This window comes from Pan troglodytes, chromosome 5 (genome assembly GCF_028858775.2).
Source record: "Pan troglodytes isolate AG18354 chromosome 5, NHGRI_mPanTro3-v2.0_pri, whole genome shotgun sequence".
NCBI classification, from domain to species: Eukaryota; Metazoa; Chordata; class Mammalia; order Primates; family Hominidae; genus Pan; species Pan troglodytes.
In genome coordinates, this window is record NC_072403.2 from 81007527 (window position 1) to 81027966 (window position 20440).

Below are 20440 nucleotides of genomic sequence, written 5' to 3' on the forward strand. Positions count from 1 at the left end.
ACTTTAGTGTCCTTAATAGTCTATTGCTTCATATGGGAAAGACATGATGTTTTCAAATATAGAGTTGATGTATTAATTTTATTAATCATCATCCTTTAGTTTGTTTATAATTCCAACTATAAACTCATGAATTTCTACTATAATACCATTAAGATATGTTTTTGCTTCTTTATGATCCAAAATTAGTCTATAAAATATAATTAATTGTGCCTGGTTCAGAGTGTGTTGTGGCATCAAATGAGGTAATTTGCTGGTATGAGGATTTAAATGCTTAGTAAATGGTGTCTTCTATTGCTGCTATTACCCCTTTTCTCTCTTCAAAAAATTATATTCGGTTAGGCACACATACTTCAGTTCTCCCTATTTTGAAAAAGGTATAGGACCTATGGGTTTTTTGCTTTTTTTGTTTGTTTTTTGTTTTATTTTTGTAAGATGAAGTAAGTATCTACAGATCCATAAACAAGCCAGGACCCGATATAATAATTAGTCAAGAGAGGAGTTGGTTGAAATGAAAGACTGAAAGTATGACTGAAGAGTAATTGTTAATGTAAAAGGTCAAGAGCTAACATAGAGGAAGAAGTTAGAGACCAGGATGGGGAGACCCTGAAAAGGATTACTTATTTTATACAAGTATAACAGGAAACCTGGGAGTAACATGATTCAATTTATACTTAAAACCTATGCTGACTGCATTGTGGAGAATGAGTAGGAAAGGCACAACAATGGAAGCAGGGAACATAGTGAGTTGTTTTAATTTAGATAGGGTCTGATGGCCTAATGTGTGACAGTCAAGGTGGGCATGAGAAGACAACTTTAAGCTATGTTTTAGAAGTGAAACTGTAAGTACAATGATGAATTGGATTCAAGAAGTGAGGACATAGATATGTCAAGGGTAACACTGATTTCTGGCTTCAGTAAAGTCGATAGAGGTGCTATTTATGGAAATGGGAAAGATTACACAGGGAATGCATATTTTGATGAAGAGTGGGTGGAAATCCAGAGTTAAGCTTTGGATACATCACATTTGAGATGCCTGAAGAAATTCAATGAAAAAGTCCAAGTAGACAGTTTAGTATTAGGTCTGGAGTTAAGAAGAAAATGTCTTATCCCTATTATGCCCATACTTAAGATACTGTGTGAAGTATGTCTTTCACTACATTGTAATCTCTTTAAATGCAAGGACCCTTTCTTTCTCAATTTCGGATCTTCCGCAGCATTTTATACAAGGCAGAGAATGGTTAAAGTGAAGAATAAAAAAGAGTTGGCATGAATTGAATCTGTGTACAAGGAGTGAGTTAACTGCCTCCAACTTAATCCTAATGAAAAGTTACTGATTTTTACAGATGGTCAAAGTGAACAGCAATTAAATGACTTGCCAAAGTTCACAAAGTAAATGGAAAACTAGTCCTGGTTGACTCCAGGGCACAAATTGATCATATTAAACTCACTGCCTCTAATTAAGCCCTTGGTAAACCTCATCTATTAAAAAAAATGTGGACAGTTATTGCACCAAACTCACTATATGCTAAGATCTTAGCACATAACAATATACAGAAAAATGCCTATCCTTTTGGAATTTAAAGTCTAGTGTGGGAGGCAGAAAATGAGTAAGTCTATGTAAAAAAAAAAAAACCATAATGGAGAGAAATGGGGGCTTGGATATCTTTATATGGGGTAGTTAGGACAGACCAAGCTAAGGAAAAAATAATTTAGTAGAGACCCATGGATAAGTACAAGGAAATAATGTTCTAGTTAGAAAGAAAAAGCCCTGTGGTAGAAAAGATCTGTGCATCTTAGTCATGGTCACCAAACAATACAGCCGTGCATAATGTGACCGCAGAGATGTACAGAGCCAAGTCATGCAGAGCTTTGTAGGTCAAGGCATAAAATTTGGATTTTTTTTCTAGGAGCGCTGGCCAGCCATTGAATTATTTCAAGTAAGAAAAAGTCATAATCTGCTTTGTATTTAATAATGATAACTCTCGTTTATGAGAGAAAGAATTTAGGGGCAAGAGTAGAATAAAGAAAGCCAGTCAGACAGCTCTTAAATTAATTCAGTTGAGAGATTCTGGTGGCTTTTGGCAGGTTATGGAATGGAGACAGAGGGAAATGCAGTGATTGGAGACATGTTCTAGAAATAACAGCAAGAAGACATGTTGATGGGTGGGTTGTAGGGGGCGAAAATATCAATAGTAAAGAATGACCCCCAGATATGTGGTTTGAATGTCTGAGTACATGGTGGCACCTTCCAGTAAGATGGGAAAGACTGCAGAAGAAAGTGCTTTGGTAGTGGAAAATAAAGGATTCTAATTAGTAAACGTTTGTTGAATTAAAGCATCTCAATATTGACTTTGCTTATATGATTACCATATTTCCTTGCATGATGATTTATTTATGAATTGTCTGTGGCTGACTTCACATCATAATTGCAGAGTTAGGTAGTTGCAACAGAGGCCTGATAGCCCACAAAACTGAAAATATTTCTGTTTTAGCTCATTGTAGAAAGGAGTTTGTCAACTCATGCTATAGAGCATGATTTAAACCTAAAACTAATTTTAGAGTGTGTTTTTCATTTTTTGAATCCAATGGCTGTTCTTCATTCTATATAATCCTTATAAAGCCTTTGACTTCTTATAAAACCATCCTCTCATTATTAAACTATCCCTTTCTAAGTTAATGTGCTGTTGTTGTTCTCTCTCTCTCTCTCTCTCTCTCTGTCTCTCTCTGCCTGTCTCTCTTTCTGTCTCTCACCATTTATTTTGGTGGTATCTTTCCCTATTTATTTCCCTTTATCCTCTAAAAGTGGGTCTTTCCTAAGTTCTTGCTCTATTGTGTCATTTTCTCAATATCTTCGTAGCTTCGTAGTGCTGACTTCTTTTAGGTGTCGGCACAAATGTCAGCTTACATGAAAAGCTTTCTCTATTTAGTATAGCTTCCCAAGCCGAATCCATCATTGTCTTTCATTTATCATTACTGACCTTCTATCTCATTTTGTTTATTTGTTCCTTGTCTGTGTCTCCCCAAATACTATGCCAGTCCATGAGGATGGAGACTTTTTTCACAGGTGTATTTGTTCATTTGTTAAATTCTTAATTGCTAGGATAGCCCAAGGAATACTGTAGGGGCTCAATAGAGGTCTGTGGGATAAATAAATGTATAGAATGAATTCTTCTGTCTACAATGATCTCTTTTCCTTTGTTAAGTTATAACAGTTTTCATTGCGACTGCTCTTCTGGGAATGAGTGATTTGCTGTCTTGGGAAGCCCTTGTATTGTTGCCTCCTGTTGTTTTTTGCCTGCATTGGTGCCTAACTCCTCTTAGATTCCTGACTTATTTCTCTAATAAGGTTTGAACACCCTTGAGTATCAAATATGATATCATGAATACACAGACACACACACACACACACCACAGTGAGTTAATAATGCTGTATATACACAAGCTCTTTGTTTTGTACTTGGTTGATTATCATCTAATGCTCTTTCCTCTGCAGGAATGCTGTCCTTAATCTTACTTGCTGAGGAAAGAGGGGGAATTTATTTCCTCAGGCATTTCCCATATTGATTTGTTTTTAATCTTCAGATAAACATACAAAAATAAATTCTACCACATTTTATTTTGTGTTCATGTTTGGATTGAAATCATGAATTACTTGTGTAAAGAAGATGAACATTTACAAGGATCTGTTTCTAAAAGACCATAAAACATACTCTTCTTGAAAACTAAAAGGAAGGTGCTATAATCACCTTACATTTCCCCATTATATTATGTGTAGCATAAAAAGAATAAGCATTCAATAGATAACAAAATAAGTGACAAAACTAAGACATTTTAAATAATATTTCTCTTTAAAGAATAATTATCATCTTCAAAAATAGCCTGTTCAAGGTTCAGTAGTTCCTTCTTATGTAAGGTTTTGCTTTACCTGGTTTCAATTACCCACTATCAACTGTAATCTGAAAATATTAAATGAAAATATTCCAGAAATAAACAATTTATAAGTTTTAAGTTGTGTGCCATTGAGTAGCATGATGAAATTTCGTGCCATCTCACTCTATCCTGCCCCAAATGTGAATCATCCCTTTGATTGGCATGCCCACACTGTCTATTCTATGCCCCCATTAGTCACTTAGTAGCCAGCATGTTTATCAGATTGACTGTCAAGGTATAGCAGTACTTGTGTAAAACCCTTGTTTTACTTAATAATGGCTCCAAAGAGTAGTGATACTGGCAATTGGATATGCCAAAGAGAAAGAACAAAGTACTTATTTTAAGGAAAAAAGTTAAAGTTTCCAAGGTAATAAGGAAAGAAAAAAAAAACATATGTTTAGTTTGCTAAGATCTATGATAAGAATGAATCTTTTATCCTTGAAGTTGTGAAGAAGAAAAAAGAAATTTTATATATATAGTTTGGTACTATCCATGGTTTTGGAGATCCACTGAAGATCTTGGAACATATCCTCTGTGGATAAGGGGAGGGCTACCGTATGTCTAAGATGATGTAGGCAAGCTTTTTCTGTAAAGGGATAGATAGTAAATATCTTAGGATTTATGGGCCACATAGTCTCCATTGCAATTACTCAACTCTGCCATTGTAGCATGAAAGCAGACAGGAACAACATTGTCAATCTAAATAATAAAAAGAGAGAGGCTCTCTACAATAAAAATATTTATTCATGAATGGGCATTGCAGTGAGAATTAGCATGCCATAGTAAACTATGTGCATATTCAGAATGGTAAAGGAAGATAATGGTTTTTAAAGGAAAAATGAGGAAGATTACATAATTGTTTTTTTCTTTTTTTTTTTTTAGACGGAGTCTTGCTCTGTTGCCCAGGCTGGAGTGCAGTGGTGCAATCTCGGCTCACTGCAAGCTCTGCCTCCCGGGTTCACACCATTCTCCTGCCTTAGCCTCCCGAGTAGCTGGGACTACAGGCACGTGCCACCACACCCAGCTAATTTTTGTATTTTTAATAGAGATGGGGTTTCACTGTGTCAGCCAGGATGGTCTCGATCTCCTGACATCGTGATCCACCCGCCTCGGCCTCCCAAAGTGCTGGGATTACAGGCGTGAGCCACCATGCCCGGCCCTACATCGTTGTTTTGAGATAATTATATTTATATATGAGGATCAATAATGAGAGTGGTGCCAGTCTGAGGTTAGACAGACAGTTGCTGGGTAGCTATTGTTGCAGCAGCATATTTTTGTGTAAAGTCTTAGTGACCTTTGTGTAAGGTTGTGGGTTTTGTAGGCTTTTGTGATTCTTCTTATTATCAGGCATTTATGCATCAGAATCCTGTTTTCATCGCTTTCCCCCACTCTATTGTCAGGTTTTTGCCTTCCTTCCTTTCTCTCTCTCTTTCTTTCTTTCTTTCTCTCTCTTTCTTTCTTTCACGCAGGTGACTCCATTTCGATTCAGACAACTTTCACGATATGTAAGTGAATAGATGTGGCTGCATGCCAATAAAACTTACAAGAGTTGGGTATACGGCTCTGGATTCACCCTGTATACCAACATTATTAAATGCTGAGAAAGTAGGAGTGGCCTGAGGGGAAGCCGAGGGCGTCCTCAATGGAGAGCACTGAAGTCTAGCAAAGAGCCCTTGAGCAAAAGGCAAAAATGTGCCCCACTACCCAGAGATGCCCAGGCTTTGAAATGACTAATGGACAAAAACAAAACAAACAAACAAAAAACAAAAGAATTTGAAGTTGATGAGTCACAAATAATTTACAAGTTTATTTACCATTTCTATGCTAAAAGGAATATGCAAAATAGCTAAGTAATTAAAGTTTCTATATACATATTACATTATTAAAAACTAACAAGTTCAAAAATGAACACATAAAATGCTACATAGTTACTTTCTTGACTGGCCTTTTAGTCTGTGTACTTTTGAGTATCAAAGAATCTTTCTCTTTAAAAATTAAGTATAAACTCCTAAGGTGAAGAATGTTTCCCATCTAAAGCTCTGTGTGAGGATACTTCTGGAACTTGGAGATCTTAACCTATGTAATGGTGACAGTGGAGATCGAGCTGTTAGAACTCTCTCAGGCACTGTGGTCCTTGGAGATGCCCTCCTAAGCTGCTTTGTTTCCAGGGAAGTGATGGCTACCTGTATCCTATTCTTTTTCTCTGTCCTGAACATTTCAATCCCAGCCTTTTGGGAAAGAGATAATAATAGATGAGGAGAGTAGGGTGCAGAGGACTAGTAGAAATGTCTGTGTAGATAACTGAATGTTTCTTATAGATCACTGTTGCAAAATCCTAAAATATGATTTTTCATAGAAATATTAGAACATAAAGATTGTGCTAGGCAAATTAAACTGAGCATATATGTATTTCCCCTTTTGATAATCACCACTCTTTACTGGTATAGTTATGATCTCCTGATTGATAAGTGAGAATTTTATTTCTCAGATGAAATCATTATGTCTGTCTTTTATACATAGTAGAAAATGTTACAATGAGGCAAAATAAATTTGCTGTCAATTTGATACATAAAATCACATTGCACCACACAGTGCAAAATCACAGTGTGCCTCCTCATTTGTAAAATGAGCATCTTGATAATAATGATAAAGATGTTGCTAATACAGATAGCTCGTAGGAATTTTTTTTTTTGAGAGTCTCACTCGGTAGCCCAGGCTGGAGAGCAGTGGTACAATCACAGCAGCCTTAACCTCCAGGGCTCAAGGGATCCACCCGCCTCAGCCTCTCTAGTAGGCTGTGTGTGCTGTGTGTGCAACGCTATGCCTGACAAATATATATGGGGTCTCACTATGTTGCCCAGGCTGGACTTGAACTCCTGGGCTCAAGGGATCCTCCTGCCTTGGCCTCCCAACATGTGAGGATTACAGATGTGAGCCACCATGCCTGGCCATGATGTTTTAAATGTTAACTAAGTGATATGATTTGGCCATGTTCCCACCCAAATCTCATTTTGAACTGTAGTTCTCATAATCCCCATGTGTCCTGGGAGGGGCCAGGTGGAGATAATTGTAGCATGGGAGTGGTTCGCCCCATCTTGTTCTCGTTATAATTAATTGGTTCTCATGAGATCTGATGATTTTATAAGGGACTTCCCCCTTCACTGGGCATTCATTTCTCTCTCTGCTGCCACGTGAAGAAGGACATGCATGTTTGCTTCCCTTTCTGCCATGATTGTAAGTTTCCTGAAGCTTCCATGGCCCTGCAGAACTGACAGTCAATTAAACCTCTTTTCTTTATAAATTACCCAGTGTCAGGCAGTTCTTTATTGCAACACGAGAACAGCCTAATACACTAAGATATCGTGTGTAAAGCATTTGGCCAAATGCTGTGCTAGGAACAGTGCCTAGCACAGAGGAGGCATTTGGTAAATACTGTTGAATGAAGTAAGAAATGAATGAAGATTACCAGAGTCATACAAGCGTTCAATAAATGTTAGCTATCCTTCCCTTCCCTTCCAGATGCCTTTAGTATTTTACAAGGTACTTAGCATTGCTATGTAAATATATAAGTCATGTTTTAAAAAGAAATTGTTAATGCCAAGGGGGTAATACTACATGTAGATTCAGTTCAGTCCCTGTGTGCTTGCTATGGATACACTAACAAAACAAATAGATGCTTTTCTAACACACTGAGGCAATGCATCGTTCTCTCCTGACCCTATATTTTTCTTACAGAATTTCAAAACAGTACAGGTGACCATCTAGTGATATTGAGTGATGTTTTCCACAAGCAATTCCATTTTGATAACTGGGCAATTTTCTACTATTGATGAGACAAGGTTCCATTTGTAAGTTGTTCCCTCTGTATCAACATGAAAAATGATGCAACTTCAAATATATTGAAAACATCAGTATAAGGCCACAATAAAAAGGACAGTTTTTAAGACAGCCTTTAAAGTTATTTTGTATCCCCTTCAACATTTGTTTATGGTGATGAGGTACCATTGCGTGAGTGTTTCCTTTAATCAACTGAGTGCTGTGGAACTTGAGTTACTGCATTTACCACTTAGTCTGATGCTTAAATGCAATCCTTTTGAAATGCTTTTTGCAGTTTATGGTCTTGGCTGCAGTGGAAATACAGAATTTGACATTCTTGATGCAGTGATTCTCTCACTCTGTTGAGGCAAGATTTTTTTTTAACCTGGCTGATCTTGTGTACCCAAATAAGGCAGCCGCTTCCCTCTGGCAGATTCTATAAGAAAGAAAAAGAAAAGAAAAGAAGGAAGGAGAAAGAGAGAAAGAAAGGGAAAGAAAAGGAAAGGAAAGGAAGAAAGAGAAAGAAAGAAAGGAAAGAAAGAAAGAAAGAAAGAAAAGAAGATTAAGTAAAAAGGAACCCTTATGTAACTCCCAGGTGGTACATTTCAGTACTAAAGGAGAAGCTCTATTTATTTTTAGTGCAGTTCCTGCCTTTTGTTATATGAATATAATCAACATAAGTTTTGAATATATAATCTCATGCCTAGGATCACTGAAGGACAACCAAAAAATAATGTATGCTACATAGTCAAATATGTTATAATGATGTGGACACACTGTGGGGTAGTTCTCTTGGATTTGATAACTGGAAAACCTGCTCTAGTAATAATAGACAACAGTGACATGGGACCATTCAAGCACCAAACACTGTTCTAGGTGAACTATTCTCAGCTCTTGATAGTAACATTTTTACTCTCCAACAGCTCAGTGAGGTAGATAGATAATATTGTTCCCATGTTACAGAAAAAGACATTGAGGTACAGAGAGTTTAGGCAATTTGCTCAGTCGCACAACTTATAAGATGAACATGGAATTTATCTTTCAAGCTGAAACTTTTGAGATTGATAGAGGATGCTATAAATAAGTATACAAAGCAGCAGGAGTAATTAGCCGGGCGTGGTAGCGGGCGCCTGTAGTCCCAGCTACTCCGGAGACTGGGGGAGGAGAGTGGCGTGAACCCGGGAGGCGGAGCTTGCAGTGAGGTGAGATGGCGCCAGTGCATTCCAGCCTGGGCGACAGAGCGAGACTCTGTCTCAAAAAAACCAAAACAAAAACAAAAACAAAGCAGCAGGAGTAAACCAGAACAGATCTGTAAAATCTAGGATAAATGCTTACCCTAAAAAATCAGGGATTTGAATATTGGATCCAGATCATAAGTCTGTGTGAGCTACTCTAGTGACCACTGTTCTCATATTTTGGTCTTTGTCCAATTTGCTCATCCCTACAGCCTTCATCCCTCCACTCTTCCATTCTCACTCCTAGACTTTTTCTTTCACATGCCTTCCATTCTTGTCTGTAATGCAACTGATGCATCAAATTACCTCCGATTTGTATGTGAACCACTCACAACCAGGATGAATAAGACAGAATCCTCATCCTCCAGGACCTCAATACAGCCAAAGGGCCAAAATTTCATTATTTCCCTCAGGGAAAAGGTTAGAATTATTATCCTGCTTTGATGTATCAAAGGAGTGCTCATTGGTTACCAAGAAAAACAGCTCATGTGCTTTTAAACCTATCTGCAAAAATTCCCTATGCTTTCTGGTGAACAAAAATCTATACTGAACCTGAATCGTTTGAAAGTTTGGCCAATAAAAGACATGATGCTCTCAAAGGAATTTTATGCTGCCTATCCAAATTCAAAATGAAAGTATTAAAATTGCAAAATGGAAGTGCAGCTGGTTTTTCTCTAAGGTTTATCAGTGATGAGTCACCTATTTTTATTGCATAAGAAATCAAATCTAGTGTTGTAATGAAAACACGATACAGTGAATTTAGGATAATTCTTGTAGCACTCAAGATGTGCGTATTTGTTCAGGGACACCGAGTCCTTTGAGATTTATTTTAAGTACTTTAATATTCTGTAAGAAAGGCTTTTTTTTCAACGTTTGAGGAAAGCTGCCCCATCTTCTAAACACCCACAATGACTGGTTTTAATTCAGGAATTGTTACAGTAGCAGGATATATAGATTATGCACTTATGCTTTTTATTTATGTCCCTTTATCAGCATGAGGCACGTATTTACTTACATGTAGTTTAAGGCATTACATTTTTAAATCTTACCTCTTTTGTATTCACTTAACATATGAGCTTCCTATTTCCCTAAAGATGTTAACAGCACCAAAATTTTACCTGAGTGTTTTGACAGTTAAACTCTGAAGAAGGAAAGGGATTGAAGGTCGGATTGATCTAGTGTCTTGTACAAAAACTGGAAAACGAAGTAAAAGTCATCTATAAATTACCTTTGCTACATGGAAATAGGTTTTCTCATCTATTACTAAGGGATCATAAAGAACCACATTGCTATTTTAGACATCTGCCTATCTAGCATAGAGGTAAATATGTATAACTTTAAATTTCATATTTGTAAAAACATGTATATTGATAATTTCACAGATATAATTTGAATCTCATCAGTGTATGAAAGTATATACTTTTCATAATGGATTTATTGAAAGATTCATACTACTTTAAGAACTATTTTGCTAAGAGAGTAGATTTTAAGTGTTCTCACCACACAAAAAATGAAAAGTATGTGAGGTAGTGCTTATGCTATTAGCTCAAATTAGCTATTCCACAATGTATACGTATTTTAAAACAACATGCTTTACATGATAATTATACACTATTTTGATTTTATAATTAAAAATAAAATGAAATAAAATACCTTAAGAAACAGAGACATATTTCAGGATCTTAGTTACCATCCATGCAAACATCTCAAACCACTTAGAATGTGTAAATACTTATAATAGTAAAAACCTCCATTACATTCCTACTATAGTTAATAAAAACGTGTTTATTTTTGTGCACTTCTCACACTGAAAACTATGCAATTTAATGGACTTATTGCATAAATTAGTGACCCTAAAATTGATTTTTCCATTCCTTTAATCTAGACTATGTTCAAAAGTACAGTCTAATTTATATAATCATAATTTAACAGCTAACGTACCTCTAATTGAAGAATGAGTGTATTTCATAAAGTAAGACCCATGCATGTACAACTATATCAATTTATGGATTTATGAATATGGTATTAGACGAGCATTTATTATGAGTAAAGTGATGTATGGTTCATACAGAATATCATCCACTGGTTATGCCTTTCTGTTTGTTTTTTGTTTTCCATCTAATGTGTATAGAGACAGAGAAATTTATTAGACCTCAGGGTCGAATAATGTATCTTTTATTCTCTTTTATAATAGAAACTAGTTGTATGGCAGTCAGAAAATCTTTATTTCTTTTCAGCAGTTTTTGGAGCAAAGAAGTGAAATAACTTTCCTCTAAATCCCAAGACATCAAAAGTTAGAGTTAAGGCATATAACAGTAGATACACTTGATTCTACACATTGAATAATGCTTAGAGGACTCAAGAAAGAATATCCTACTAACTTGCTGACCTGCTCATCTATATACAGCAGGGATTTGGACCCTGCAGGAAAGATGAACTGGATTATTTATGGACAGCAAAAAGTATATTGTTTTAAAATTTAAAGAAACTATATTAGAGCTGGTATCCCGAAACAGCATTTAACATCTATAATTTATTTATGTGTTACCCAGTACCTTCTTTCTTTTAACATTACTTACAAAGTACTTTTTAAAGCTTAGTATGTCATATTAGAGGATAAACGAAATACCATCCTGTGCTGATAATGGATTGAATAATCACCTGAAAGAACTTTAATAAAGTACAATTTCACTAATGTGATATACTAATACATAACCAATTTAATTTGAAACTAAGTAGTGCAGTAATATATTTATACAACTAATATTGTTAAATTCTTAATTTTCATCCTCCTGATTTAAATTACAAATTTTTAAATGAAATTCACTTATGAGGAGTGTAATGAATGAATGAATGAATGAATGAATTATTTATTTATTTATTTATTTATTTATTTATTTATTTATTTATTTATTTTGAGACGCAGTCTTGCTCTGTTGCCCAGGCTGGAGTGCAGTGGCCTGATCTCAGCTCACTGCAAGCTCCACCTCCCGGGTTCACACCATTCTCCTGCCTCAGCCTCCCGAGTAGCTGGGACTACAGATGCCCACCACCACGCCCAGCTAAATTTTTTTGTATTTTTAGTAGAGACGGGGTTTCACCATGTTAGCCAGGATGGTCTCGATCTCCTGACCTCGTGATCCACCCACCTCAGCCTCCCAAAGTGCTGGGATTACAGGCGTGAGCCACCACACCCAGCCAATGAATTTTTACTTTAGCTTTTCAATTGCAATAGCTTTTACAATTGTCTGCATCATGTTTCCATATAAATTCTCCAAGGGACACTTGAAAATATGATATAGAACAAGTGTGGACCTATCCAAAAGTTTTACAAATTACACTTCATTATTGAAAATGCTTATAATCTAGACATGCTGGAGTATTTATCATCATAGTTTTATTACACATTATAAATTTATATGTAATATAAATTTGTATATAACTATTAAATATAATAAAATATATTAAAGTATTACTAAACTTATCATTCATACATTTTCTGATATGTATTATAATATTTATTGGTATTAAGGACACAATTCTCTGTTTATATATATATATATTTATACACAAACATTTTTACTTTCAATTTTAGAGAGAAGTTTTAAGAATTATTATTAATCTATTTGATCACTATTTCTACATATTATTTTGGTTTTGCAACTCTGACATTATTGGTACCTTTATTATATAGATTCTGACAGTTCTATCTCCCAAAGTAATATGGCTTTGTTCTCCATTTCTTCAGGGTACCCTATCTAATCCATGAAAAGTTTGTTCCAAAGACAATGTTCAAATGAAAATGCAGAAAATTTCTTCTTAAAACAAAATTCAGGTTTAAATGCAAATTTCAATCCATTAGTCAAGTCTGTTAATCAAAATGTTTTTTAAAAATACAGTATGAGTTTCTAACAATTAAAATGGAGACCAACCATGAACAATCAATATAGCAGTGCCTGTTAATACTCTCAGAATATCCACTCCATTATTGACCACCCTTGTATGATACCCACTGAAAGCAACAAAAACTAAGACTAATAAGTAAAATTCAGCAACTTTAATGAGAAATTTTGTCTAATAAGACATAAGTTATTTTGTTGCTCTGATAAATACAATTTTGACTTGAAATTTTATTTTGAATATACTGCAAGATTTACCTTGATCAACACTGATTACACTAAAATGTAAAGCAAGTTTAATTGAAATTATTATTCCTTTTTTCATAGTGGCTAGTATTCAGAAGCTTCCTGCAGCCTCTGTTCTAACAGACATCAACTTTCCAATGAAAGGACGGAAGGGAATGGTTGACTGGGCAAGAAACTCAGAAGATAGGGTAGTAATTCCAAAAAGCATTTTCACTCCGGTGTCATCAAAAGGTAAATATCTGAAATAATATGAGCTTGAACAAGACATTTTTGATAAGGTCATTTAATTAGAAATTAGGTATAAATCTTCATACATTAAACAGTTTAGAAATAGTCTGTAATCATTATTTTAAACTAATTTTCTAAATATGGACAACTTATTCTCGGTTTCAGAGTCTCTGAAAATTTACTGAAGAAAACAGTCTATTACAGTATGAAAAATATACAAGTGCAAATTATCGACCTGAGTTTGACATGGTCAAGTTTCAATATTCATGGTTTTATACCCGTATAAAGCATGTGGACTAATATTTTACCTTTAGGTATTGAAATGTGTTGTATTTTCCATGCAATGTCATTTTTATTTCTGCCTCATTAAAATTTGCTTTGGTTTGAAGATATTATTTTGGCATACAAAAACAAATTTAATACCTGGATGATAAAATAATCAGTACAACAAGCCCCCATGACACAAGTTTACCTGTGTAACAAACCGGCACATGTACTCCTGAACTTAAAGTTTAAAAGAAAACAAATTTGAGAAAAAATTAAGTTTTTAGAACATTTCTAATAGCCTTTAAAATTAATGGCTCTTTTCAAAAGTGACATCGTACTCACTTTTGCAGATGTCGACTGTAAAAGGCAAAAATCCAAAAGAGAGTTGGCTCTCTTTTCTGATATCGTTGGGAAATTAAACTCTTAAATGGAGACTAAGGCAGCTTCTTGTCTCAACCTGGTAAAGGAAGTTTCCTTCGTGATGCAAAACTATAGAAAACACATCTTTGAGAGCTACCATTAATGTGCATGGTTAGGAATGCATTTCTTTTTACCAGGCTTTATCTTTGCATAAGGAAGTACTGGAATTATCTTGTAATTAGCAGATTAAAGTTTTATAAGACATAGTATTTTCTTGCTGTTTGCTAATACTTCAAATTTTATTCTTTCTAGAATTAGATGAATCATCTGTATTTGTTCTTGGCGCAGTCCTATACAAAAACTTAGATCTAATTTTGCCCACTTTGAGGTAAGCTACAAAGTAATAAACTGTTGTAATTTTGTAAATTATTCCAAAATGTGATTATAGCTCATTCTATAAAAATAGTCAAACAAGCTGTGATAATATGAAGGGATTTTTCTTAAATGAAATAGAAAATACAAATTTAATGAACAGGCTATTAGCAATTATGCATTTCAAAACAACTAGAAAAGATAATTTTGGTGTCTGATTGTAGCCCTGCCAATTCTTTTGTAACTAATAATGCCTTGCCTTGATACTGAAAAAAAAAGAAAAGAAAAATCACAAGTGTCTATAATAAAATGGGTCATTGTAAAATTAATCTGTCTTCTCCCTTTAGTTGTACTTAATGGTACTGTTCATCAACATGACATGAAATTAAAGGAGTGTCATGATGACTGGGAAAACATGGTATTGTTTATTTGCACAAGATCTTAGTTTGCTTTGAAATAAATTTTCAATTACAGCTACATTTTTTTAAAAAAATGTTGCTGTTTATTTAGAGGACTATTTCTGGAAGAAATCTATTAATTTCTTTCCTCCCAGATATTAAAAGCAATTACAAATAGTAATTCTACCAAAACTAACTTATTTGCTTTACTGTCTTATCTACTATACCAAATCTCACAGAAAACATCATTCACATCTACTTGGATTGTGATGTTATCACTCATAGTGACCTGTTTCTCCACATCACCTCATTTTGGAAGATAGAGATAAAGTTGTTTTAGTTAAATACGATCACAGTTGGACTTCTTTGTTATACCCTCATAAATAAAGCTTTACATTTTTGGAGAGGAAAGAATATAAATGATGTGTGCAGTTATACTGCGGACAAAACAAATAGTCTATTAAATAAAAACAATTAGAGTTCAGTGCAGATGAAAAAAAAAATCACCCAAGGAAGCAGCAGTGATTAGGCTTGAATCTTTAGAGAAAATCTTTCTACGTGAAGCACCTTATTAATATAGGTAGAGAGTCATCCAGAGCCCCTGTGGTTGTCATGCAGGGTCTCCTTCAACCATAGAGACAGCCATGGGAAGTTGAAATTTATTTACCTCCCTTCTCCTCTGAATAGAATTTAGACTTCCTCAATTTGGATCTATTTGTGTTTGTGTTTTGCTAAGAAAAAAAGTATGAAAACAAAAAAGTCTACTCTCAACTTTTCCAGTGGTTTTATTAAAACTCATTGGTATTTACAGTTACTCACAGATTAAAATTTACTCATAGTTACACTGCCTATATCTTTGTGTTTGATGTTGAGGAGAGATATGCTAAAGTTAAAAATGTTCAGATAATCAAAGTTAGTCACTTATTTCAACAGGGAATTCATTTATTTAAAGCTTATATTTTAAGAACTCTAGACACCAACTTAAAATCAGGTGACTTGTGTTTTCATTTCAATTAAACATGTCGAGAATTTTATAAACTTGTCCAGTCACTCAGTAATTGTGTGCCTTCAGTTCAACTTTAAAATAGAAACGTATTTATGTGCTACATTCTCCCTATTTGCTCTTGAGATACATAGTGAATACAAATGAAATATTCAACATAAATTTTTTAGATTAGTTTCCCTCCTAGATGTCCAGCAATGTTGCATTATGATAATCTTGTTCCATATAATCTCATAGCACTCACTCACCTACACAAATGAAGTCAGGTTATTCCAAGTTTTATAAATGTATGCAGTCAATATAAATGGAAATTTCCTCAGGAAATTTCCCAAGGGATCCCAGCCTTTTTTGTAAAATGAAAACGAAGCATTTAATTAGTGTTTCAACTTAAAAAAAATTTCATGACAGAGGCAGTTTGTCTCTTACAGCTTGTGGATAGATTAATGGATACATTATGGATGATTTAATGGATATAGTAGAGACTAGTCTTATGGACTGGCTCCCCTGATGCCACCTGTAACATAAAGGGATTCAGATAGACCACTGGGCAAGTCACTGACTTTTCTTAATAAGTAAAATGTGGTAATTGAACTTAAAATTTTTTTCACCTTCAGAAATTATATTTTCATTGCAGAAAGTTTCTACATATTCTTTAGATTGAAGTCCTTAATAACCTCTGTATAAGAATTACAAATTTGTTTACCTGTACATTCTTTGTATCCATAAAGTAATTTAGTAAATGTCTATAGGACAACTAAATAGTGCTTAGATCATTGACCAGATATAAGGACAATAGAATGCTCAGGATGAAATATTTGTTAAGTACTCTTAGAAAGGTGAAGTACTAGTGTTTACTTCTCATTTTCTTTTATCTCTTATAGTAACATAATGTGACCACTAAGTACCCTCGAGCTTGTTTTTCTCCTTTTCAAAACATTCTTCCAGAAAGTCTCATGAGTAACTGCGCCAATTATAGGTCTGCTAAATGAAAATATACTTCTTAATGAACAAGGGTGATTCTTTTTTCTACAGTCACTCAGCAAATATTTACTGAGCAGCGTCCCTGCTAACAGTACTGTATTAATTCTTTTAAACTTCCCCTGCTATCGCAACTCTCAGAACAGTTCTTAATAAAGGGTCAAGGATTTTTTTCTGTAATAATTAATTTTTTGTTTTGAGACAGAGTCTCGCTCTGTTGCCCAGGCTGGAGTGCAGTGGTGCGATCTCGGCTCACTGCAAGCTCTCCCGGGTTCACACCATTCTCCTGCCTCAGCCTCCCGAATAGCTGGGACTTCAGGCGCCCGCCACCACGCCGGGCTAATTTTGTATTTTTAGTAGGGATGGGGTTTCACCATGTTAGCCAGGATGGCCTTGATCTTCTGACCTCGTGATCTGCCCGCCTCGGCCTCCCAAAGTGCTGAGATTGCAGGCATGAGCCACCGCAGTAATAATTAATTTTTCTATCTGATAAAATATCTTATATAAGACATCTTTAAAAATAAAGCACACAGAAGTTTAATGTTTGTACTATGAAGATATTTTAGGACCAGAGGATTAAAATATGTGTATTTTGTAATTTTACTATATAAGTTTGTGTGAATTGAACTCAATAGGAAAGATCTTCTTATTCAACATAAAAAGTACAAATTCATTCTATGTGTTCAGTTATTATTTACAAATTTTTATAAAATATATTCCTAGTTGAGGATTTTACTAATTATCTGTTGAAATATGTGAAGCCACATTTGTTATACACAGAAATAATAAGAGTAGGTTTGCTGTTAGGTTTCCAGAAATGGTATATTTTGGTATAATAATTTTCATAATTTTTCTCATAGAGACTATGAAGGAGGACTTGCTGTAATGCTTTGAATAAATATAGTTTAGAAATTGTCCTTCATACAAAGACAAAAATAATTTTGCATGTTGGCTCTCTCTTTTATTGAGATATTTCTCTTCTTCTCTTAGCCCTAATATACATTCAACTGTCCCTCGAACTGCAATTTTTATTTTACTATTCAATTGTCTTCCCTTTTAAAGTTAAGTAGATTCAGATTGTTACTTCAACTGAAGGAAATATGCTTCAGATGAAGTCCAAACTAAATATGTGCTTTTCTCAGCCTCTCAACTTCACTTCCTTCTTCAGAATAATTTCTTATAGATAGAAAATATGGATGGGCCAGGCATGGTGGCTCACGCCTGTAATCCCAGCACTTTGGGAGGCTGAGGCGGGTGGATGACTTGAGGTCATGCATTCAAGACCAGCCTGGCCAACATGGTGAAACCCCGTCTTTACTAAAAATACAAAAATTAGCCGTGCATGGTGGTGTGTGCCTGTAGTCCCAGATACTTGGGAGGCTTAGGTGGTAGAATCACTCGAATCTCAGAGGTGGAGGTTGCAGTGAGCAGAGATCCCACCATTGCCCTCCAGCACTGGGTGACAGAGCAAGACTCCATAAAAAAAAATTATAGAACCATAGGATATTAATGCTGTAAGGTCTTTTAGGGTTTAGTGTGAGCTAGAACTCTCATTTTATAGATAAGAGAACTGAGATCCTTATCGCTTAGGTGACCTGCGTAAGATTATATGTCCATTAGGTAACTGAGTTATAATACAACTTATCTTGTTTGCTAAAACCAGGACTCTTCTACTATATCTCATTCCCTCTATTCTGTTACTATTTATTATTTTAAGCAATACAAACCATAGACTTCCATGATAGCACATGAGTATATCTGTATCCATTGCAGAAAATCTTGTAAGAGCCAGAGTGGGTGGCTATGTGTGGGCAGTTTCAGGGAGCACTGGGGCTGGCCTGGTGGCCCCAGCCCAGGCTGTCAATACCAAGGCTTGAGTTTGTCACACCTCCCATTCCCCCATGACCACTTATGTGCATGTCCAGCCCAGTTCAGAGGGTCCTTTGAGAGAGTGAGATATTGACACACAGACCACATTCACATTAAGGAATTAGAAAACATCCATATCTTGGCAAGCTCATAAACTGCTCTGAGAATTTTAACTTACTTTTATAGCATTTTTGGAGGCCAATTTGGCAATACCAAGAGCCTTAAAAGTGCTCTGTCATTGATATAGCAATTCTACTTCTAAGAATTTATTTTAAGGAAATAATCTCTAAGGAAATAGAAAAGTATATCCAAGTATACTTGGATATATTCAAGCCAAGAAATCAATAAATGGTTATAAACAATCATTTATCTGATTCCTTTAATAAGTTCAGCTTCCAATTTTGTGGGAAAGCCATGAAAGTTCTGAGTATGTGAGCAGTATGTCGTTATCCTGTTAAGACATGAAAAATGTAGTCCCTTAAAAAATGCATCTTATGTAATGATTAACATTAAAGACATTATAAAAGAACTAATACAATTATATTGTAAATTCCACTATAGTGGAATAAAGGAAAATACAGATGAATGAAAACTAAAGTGTCTTCATAAACCAAAAGTTATTACAAAATTATTTTTAAAGAAAGGAACAAATTTCAATAATGCAAAAATCAAATGAATTTCTTGTCAAGTACAATAACCTAATTAAGATAAATGAGGCTGAAATTTTTATATATTCAGGAAATGGAACTCATTTGAATTCCTAATGCTATAAAAATTAAAAATGAATAGAAAAATAATATTGTAAATAATAGAAAATTGAAGACATAATCACTTTTACACCAATGCACGCTGAAAGCAATCAACCTGAAGCAGTCAGCTCTCTCCAGAGCTCATATCCTTAGGTTTAGGACCTAAACTTTGAATCTTCCTTTTTAATTCTCACTTTGCAATGGAATATTCTAGTTTTGTGACGTTCTGTACCTTTTTAGAATGTCTTCTCATGAAAACATTAGAAATTTAAATTATCTATGGAAATAACAAATTGGCGTAGCTTATAGTATAAAATATTATGGTGTCAGTGCATTATTTTTTAAAATCTGGGTTTAGTTTGGTCAGATATTTTAAAAGTGAATGTAAATCTCTGATCACTTGGCATTTTTAAAATTCTAGATTCTACATATCTTAGCAACCTACAGTGAAATTCTAACTCCTTTCAAGCTTTAAGTAAACCCAATCCTACTTTGTAGCAGCTGTCAGCTGATTTTAGTTTTAAAAACAAAGATATTCAGCTTTAAAATTTTGATAAAGTACCCAAATTCCCATACTGTATGAAATCATCTATTTTATTTTGGTCTTATTTAAATCGGTCTATTCACTTAAAACATTTATGAAAGTTTCATTTTTGAAGCCACATGAACTATAAATCTAAAAATGGAAAAGGACTATAGTAACTTTACTAACTTCCATTAAACCCATAACATCTTTTTGTTGTATCTTATCTGGCAATACTGTATGTGTGCTATTAGTTCTGCCATCTCCTCCATTGGTGATTTTTCTATAACTGCATTACATTTTTTATTGTGTTAAAAAAACATAAAATTTACCATAATAACTATTTTTAGTGTACAGTACAATGTTAACTATATGCACTTGTGTAACATCTCTAGAAACTTTTCATCTTGCAAAATTAAGACTATACACATTAAAGCACAACTCCCCTTTTCCCACTCCCTCTGACCCTTAGCAACTATCATTCTATTTTCTGATTCTGAGTGTGACTGCTTTAAATACCTCATGTAAGTGGAATCATGCAGTATTCATCTTTTTGTGATTGATTTA

At 34.6% G+C, this 20440-nt stretch overlaps 1 protein-coding gene across 5 annotated transcripts in view; it reads left to right on the top strand.

Moving 5' to 3' along the window:
• ADGRB3 (adhesion G protein-coupled receptor B3) overlaps nucleotides 1-20440 on the top strand; it is a 753008-nt gene that overhangs the window by 399168 nt on the left and 333400 nt on the right. For all 5 annotated transcript variants that reach the window (XM_016955757.3, XM_054686001.1, XM_054686002.1 and 2 more), the window contains 2 exons: nucleotides 13208-13357; nucleotides 14294-14369. In XM_016955757.3, the coding sequence (XP_016811246.2) occupies nucleotides 13208-13357; nucleotides 14294-14369 (226 nt within the window). The remainder of the gene's footprint in view (nucleotides 1-13207; nucleotides 13358-14293; nucleotides 14370-20440) is intronic.